Consider the following 7321-nt stretch of genomic DNA (forward strand, 5'->3'; position numbering starts at 1 on the left):
GCATATCACAGTGCGATCTGACATTTCATACAGGATTGGATCATACAATTGTGAACGACTGTGCAATCCTATCCTGATGCAGCTGAATAAATGCATCATGTGCGACTTTTGTGCGAGTGTTGTGCGAATTGAGACATACACTTTGTATGGCTACATTCACACTGAACACGCACACAAGTCGCACATGACCCTTTATTTCTGATGTATCAGGATTGGATGGCACAGTTCTTCAGACTTGTGTAATACAATCCTGTGGAAAAAGTAAGTGTCGGGTCACCCTTATGCGATGCAGGAAGGATGCAAAGTCGCAGACTTCCCGCATTGCATAAGTTTGACTCAACACTCAAGGTACTAGCAGTCCTAGTATTCAATATGGCATTGATATTGGCAGTAGAAATCAGTGTAGGGAGATCAGTGTAATCTATAGTGTATTGCTTTTTCGTTGCTCTAGTTCACTTTCCATTACTTATATATATATAACACTTTGAGATGAACAATGATCAAGTTTCACATAACACTGACATATCCTAACATTGGTGGGCAGTGAGAAGGATGTAATAAATGAACACAACATAACAGGTGTAGGTACGTTGTTAATACCCTAATGTATTATATTAAATATATAGTATGGGCAACTTCTGGACAAGAACCACCAATGTAAGGTGACATTAGATGAACCTTGGGTGTGACCTAGTTCTCAATGTGACAGGGTTTGTGTACATTTTGTGGGGTGCAGAAGGCCCTTGTATTTACACCACTGGCTCAAAAATAACACATGGCCATCATCACTTTGGATCAGCTGGTGAGAGACTACAGTCAAGAAACACACTGATGAATGTATTAACCCTTCCAAAGTCACACATATATAACACATGATTAACCCTAATAATTGTGTTTGGCATATGTGCCCAAATGATTAGAATCCACAATACAGAATCATTGCAATTTTTTTTTAATGTGTGGAAAAATAAGATATCTCTGACATTTATCTTGTGTGTCCAATCTTTAACAAGATTAATGGGTGTGTGACAGTGATTGCTGCCAGGACACAGCTCCTCTCCCCACAAAATAGTCCAGATATTCCTGGCGGATCTGACGGGCCCTGTGTGATGCCAATGCTGACCGTCCAACTTCCATTGACGTCATGGACTCCACTTGGTTAGAAGGTTGGGCCTCTCCACTTGTACCTGGCATAGCAGGGTCAGTATCCAGTTGCTGCAATACATAATTTTGTGCATTCCTGCGTAGGAAGTTGTGCAAAATGCAGCAACACAAGACCACATTATCCACTTTGTACAGTGCCAGGTTTATGGACGTCAGGAATATCCGGAACCGGTTGGCCATTATCCCGAAGGCATTCTCCACAACTCTGCGAGCTCTGGACAACTGGTAGTTGTAAATCCTTTGGTCGGGGGTGAGGTTCCTCTGAGGGTAGGGCTTCATGAGATGCTCCCCAAGCGCAAAAGCCTCATCTGCGATAAACACAAAGCTCATACCCTCAACAGTTTGCTCCCTGGATGGCAGGTTCAGAGTGCCGTTCTTTAGACGACGAGCGAACTCCGTCTGATCAATAACTCCCCCATCCGAATTGCGGCCATTTTTGCCAATATCCAAATAAATAAACTCATAGTTTGCATTAACTATGGCTAGCATGACTATACTAAAAAAACCTTTATAATTATAATAAAATGTGCCGGAATTCGGAGGGGGGACAATGCGGACGTGCTTCCCATCAATAGCACCCCCACAATTGGGAAAATTCCACTTCTCCAGAAATTGATCAGAAATCTCCAGCCATTGCTCTGCGTTTGAAGGAAACTGTGGGGAAAAAAAAAAAACAAAAATTAGTGCTTGAGCACATCACATTATTAATTACACACACAGTTGTCTGTTAAATGCTTATGCAACTTGCTAAAACAATAAACAACAGGAAGGCAAAGGTTTGGATATGGGGATGTAATATCTACATACATTTATTTTCAACCTCCTATTGTTCTTATATTGTAAAGGGCCATACACACTAGAAGATTCTCTGAAGACTTTTTCGTGCAGATTTACCTTTTCTATGTAGTGCAAGGGCCTACCAGATTGCATAGGATTTGAAAGTGTTTGTTGGACCTCATATTATTTGGTTTTGGTAAATCGGAAGGATAAATTGTTCTGACAATCTTCTAGTGTGTATGGCCCATTATACTCACCAGCTAGAGCTGAGATTTACAAACTACAGCCATCCAGCTGTTGCAGAACTACACATCCCATGAGGCCTTGTAATTCTCTGACATTCACAGACATGACTAGGCATGATGGAAATTGAAGTTCGTGAACAACTGGTGGGCCATAGTTTGAAGACCTCTGAACTTGAGCTTTGGTATATGCTGACTTTGAGATTTAGCATGTGGGTGGGGGATGGGTAAGTAAAACTGGGCATTTATACATCAATAAGGGCTTGTGGTCAGTGAAGGTTTTAACATCATTACATAAACATACAGAATCATAGGTGGGAATGGATGGACTGATGTATTTTAGATAAATCATTAACTAGGTACTAAAACATTGGCCAAGGAATAATTGTTTGAGGGAAAGCAATAAAATTAGATAAATTCGACATACTGTTAACAGGCAATGCGTTTAGGGACACATAGGAGAGAATGGTGGGGTGGTTAGTGGGTAATTTTACAAATGGTTAAAGATAATCTACATCTTTACTACTATGTGCATGCGGACAGAGGGTAGTTTACAAATAATGGCCTGTGTCAATTGCTGTACATCCAAAAACATCATAATTCGGGTGAAACTAGTAATACATGTAATGTAATGTAAAAAATCAAACATACCTTGATATAGTCCTTCTGCAAGACCTTGATGATGGCAGAGCAGGTCTCAGGGATGATGATACCAAGAGCTTGGGGGGAGATGCCTGTGGTGAACTTCAGATCCTGCAGGATTCTCCCTGTTGCAAGATACCTCAACGTCGCAATTAACCTTTGCTCAGGAGTAATTGCAAGCCGCATACAAGTATCCTGCTTCAGAATATAGGGGGACACCAGGGCAAGAAGACGGTAAAAGATGGGATCCGTCATCCTCAAATAATTCCTGAAGTCATCAGGATTATTTTCCTGGAGCTCCCTCAGCAAGGACATATGAGAAAATTGATCACGGTTAAGCAACCAATTTTTCGTCCAGGAGGTCCGCTTCTTCTTCCTATTGCTCGTACGTCGTCTCAGAGCCAAAACTCCAACACTAACGACAGCAACGGACGAATTCACGGTCGCCATAATAAATTCTCGAACGATGTCTCGGAAAATAGCGAAATGTCGTCAACCAAACAAATGCTACCGAAATCAGCGCGAGATGCCCAGAAGGGTCACGGCCAAACACTCACTTCCTCTTTTGTAGCGGCGAACGTGCGTGGAACGTAGTGACGTCATTTTCTGTCGGCAGACAAATGTCCTGGGCAAGTTTTGAGCACTTTTCAACAGACAAACAACAAACACACCAGCCGCGAACATTTGTAGGACGTTCTGTCGGCCGACGATCGGTACGTGTGTACGGGGCTTTAGGCTAAGGAAAAAAAGGACTGGACTGTTATTCAGTGGTCCAAAGTCCTCTTTTCGGATGAAAGTCAATTTTGCAATTCATTTTGAAATCAAGGTCCCAGAGTCTGGTGGAAGAGTGGAGAGGCACAGAATCCAGTTTCCACAGTCCTAGGGTGACACTAACACATTCTTCTGCATCAGGACAACAGAAAGAAGATATGACTATGGAACCCTGCCACTTTCCTATTGCCCATAATATAATGGTTCTGTAGTCCTCAGAGAAAATTTTACTTAATAACAATCAGCACAGACAGAGAATAAAGGAAAGTATCTGTTCACAAGATTTATGGCCAGATCAACAGGTATTATTTACAGGAACATAATAAATAAAGTGAAACTTAAAAAAAAAAAAAGGCTTTGGAATACAGAGTGAAAAAAAAAATGAATATCAAAAAACTGTTTTAAATTGTCATACACATATATATTTTCATTCAAATCTTTTTTATTTTTTGGGCAATAACATGGTGTGAGTGGATTTGTGCCAATCACAGGCATACCCATCTAGCCTGTGTCTTTTGTGTGTACAGTATGTGCTTAGAATTAGAGGGAGGTGAAACCTCCATCAATCAAGATGTGACATCCCACCCCCATTTTGTTTATCTGTTTAGTGGGTATGGAGGAGAAGGGAGGGATAAGGCTGTCCTTACCCAGTATGTACATCCACATGTGTGACTCTATAGTCACACGGGCTGCTCAGATGTCATCAAGGAGGAAACACACTGAAATCTAAGCATGTGCACTAGCTGCCAACAGTTGCTCTGCAGAATCCCCAGCTGCAGCGGGGACATGGACTGGAGGGCGGGATAGAGAACAGCAGGATCAGCAAGGTTTTTGCAGAATTCAGAAAACAAATCCAATAGTGACAGAGTAGGAACAGCATGTACAGTAAGGCTACATTTATAGATATTTTTTTAATTATGGTGGTTTATTGACACTTTAACATGAAAAATTTGGATTTTAGGTCCAATTTCAGTTTGAATCCTGGGTGCAACCAGTACTTGTCACTGGACAGTAAATAAGACACAAGCAGCTTAAAAAAAACTACAATTTATCACTCTCACTGTTGTTTATTTATTTTTTTAATAAATCAAGGGCATGAAATATCTTGCATGAACTTAGCTATATTGTGGTATTTTCATCTATTACTATTAATTAATTTAGTCTAATTTATTATTTTATTCCTAGAAATAATGAATTCCACTAACCAACACAAAGTCCTAGCGTTCACAATCTTGGGATTGGCCAGTTTCCCCAGCCTCAGCATTGCCCTATTTCTTCTCCTTCTCATTATCTACATTCTTATATTGCTGGCAAACCTGTCTATCATAATGGCAGTCCATTTTGAAGCACGTCTCCATTCAGCCATGTACTATTTTCTAAGCAGGTTATCTCTTGTAGACTTGTTCTATGCTACAGTTACCATCCCCAAAATTTTATCTGACTTCCTTTCCAAAACCAACACAATCTCCTTCAATTCCTGCATCACCCAGCTGTTCTTCCTGCATTTCTTTGCAGGAACAGAGGGCATTCTCCTAACGATCATGTCCTATGACCGCTACATTGCTATCTGCCACCCCTTGCGCTATTCCAGTATTATGAACAAGAGTGTCTGTCATTGGCTCGAGTTTGTTTGTTGGGCCACCAGTTTTTTACATTCACTAATTCAGATCATCATGACATGTCAACTGAAGTTTTGTGGACCAAACCAAATAGACCATTTCTTCTGTGACATCCACCCTTTGTCTGTGCTGGCTTGTTCAGATATTTTTATCATCGAATTAGTATATGTGGCCAACAGTGGGCTGATTTCTGTGCTTTGCTTCCTTGTGTTACTTATGTCTTATATGGGTATCATTAAAACCATACTTAAAGCTCGATCTGAAGAGGAGCTAGGAAAAGCCTTTTCGACTTGTGCTGCGCACCTCGCAGTTGTCACCCTTTTTTTTGGGTCTAGTGTCTTCATATATTTAAGACCCTCTGTATCATATAAAGTAGATAAAGTGGTGTCTGTATTTTATACAATGGTAACACCCCTACTGAATCCAATTATATAAACGTTAAGAAATAAAGAGGTAAAGACTGCTATTAAATCAATTTTATGCAAGAAAATACTACAAAAAGAACAATAAATAGAAGAAAGTTTGAATTTACATTGTATGCTGTTTATCAGAGATAAATATGAATATACGTATATTCAGAGATTTACTGCATAAAATCACTCTCTATTAGGCTGTTGTTCTTTGCTTAGCAAATACAGTACTGTAGAAAAATTTTAGGCACTTGTAATTCACAAGTATATTGCAGCTTACCCATCCTTAAATGTGGTGGCTGCATTCGTTTTATCCCTTAGTCATTTATCCTTTAATTTCTCTAGGCGAATAAGTCGGTAACAAACATCTTCTCTTAGGTATCTTTTACACGTGTGTTGATTATGAAGAATGAAAAGAAAGGGGTGCTCTACTAGCCCCCATTTCTTTATGGAATGGCGGTAAGGGGGGATCTAATTGAAGTATTAATGGGTAATAGTCAGTTAGTTAGGCTTAGGTAACTAGCCTGTCATAGAATTTACCAGGTAAGCAGCTGAAGTTTTGACCCAGGTCAGGATTTTAAGCTTCCCTGGGCAGATTTTAGTATGAATCAGCTGTTCCCGCTCTTTTATCAGCTGTTTCTGGGCAGTTTAGCGCGTGGAGAGTCGCTCCCGCTCAAATATCCCATTTTTTTCAAGTAATCTGGTTCTGGCTGGCTCCAGAAGGGCTATTTAAACAAGTGGCCGCAGAGCTCCGGGTCACTTCTCCTCAAGAACTCATCAACTTTGTTCCTGACAACATGAGTCTACTGCGTCAACTAATTGAGAAAGCGGGTTCGGCAGGAGGGGAAGAGTGGGTACGCCGGTGCCTCGAATTACCTTTGCAGCTGGAGCAAGCAGTTTCGGATTCACCGGAGATAGCCGCCAGTCAAGAAGCCGTGGAAGCAGCAAGTGGTGTTCCGGAGGAGGAGAGCGCCGGTGAAGACGCATCCTACCCGATGGAAGTCCCGAGAAGAATGTCCGGGTCATCGCACATGCGCAGTGTAGTCACCTCGGTCACGTCCGGTCCGGAGGAGGGACCGGCAAAACGGAGGAGGACGCCCCGGAAGAGATACTCACCAGCAGCCGGAAGACAGGAAGAAGAGGCTTCGCTCTCCAGATCGCCGCGCAGAAGAGGAGGACGGAGGACGTCTCGCAGCCAGACGGAGCTCCCCGCTCGACACATCCATCCCCCTGGGCACAGGGCGTCCTCGGTCGGTCCGGGTCCCGCAGCACGGCCGAGAGCCACCACTACAGCCACCAGGGAACCATCTGCTTCCACACAAGCTGAGGCATCAGCTCAACAGGGCCAGGGTGCTTGCTCTACCCCTGAAAAAAAATTTTTGATGATGTCAAACATCTTGGAAGAATTCAACTCTTTAAGCAATCAATTTAAGAGTCAGTCAGTTCCCTCTGCAGCCAGTGTTTGGGTGGCGCCATCTAGTGGCGATGCGCCGGTCAGTCAGCCTAATAGTGTTTCATTTGACCTAGCTCAGAGCCAAAACCTCCCAGAAACCTGCCTGAGGGAACCAATTGTTTGTGAAATCTCACCTCTTGGCTTTCACCTCTCTGAATCAATTAAAGAGAAAATATGGCAGGGAGCGTTTATTGATGTTTTGTCTTTACTCCCTTCAGCCAGGGAATTTGTCTCTAAAGCTGA

At 42.2% G+C, this 7321-nt stretch overlaps 1 protein-coding gene across 1 annotated transcript; it reads left to right on the forward strand.

Moving 5' to 3' along the window:
• Positions 1-4786: 4786 nt before the first annotated feature.
• LOC309568252 (olfactory receptor 4Q3-like) lies at positions 4787-5650 on the forward strand (the record flags this gene model as incomplete). Its single annotated transcript, XM_082273919.1, has 1 exon — positions 4787-5650. One exon carries the CDS (start codon positions 4787-4789, stop codon positions 5648-5650), a length of 864 nt encoding a protein of 287 aa, XP_082130045.1.
• Positions 5651-7321: the final 1671 nt, after the last annotated feature.

The sequence above is a fragment of the Pelophylax lessonae genome (assembly GCF_965119305.1).
Source record: "Pelophylax lessonae genome assembly, chromosome: 12".
Classification (NCBI taxonomy): domain Eukaryota; kingdom Metazoa; phylum Chordata; class Amphibia; order Anura; family Ranidae; genus Pelophylax; species Pelophylax lessonae.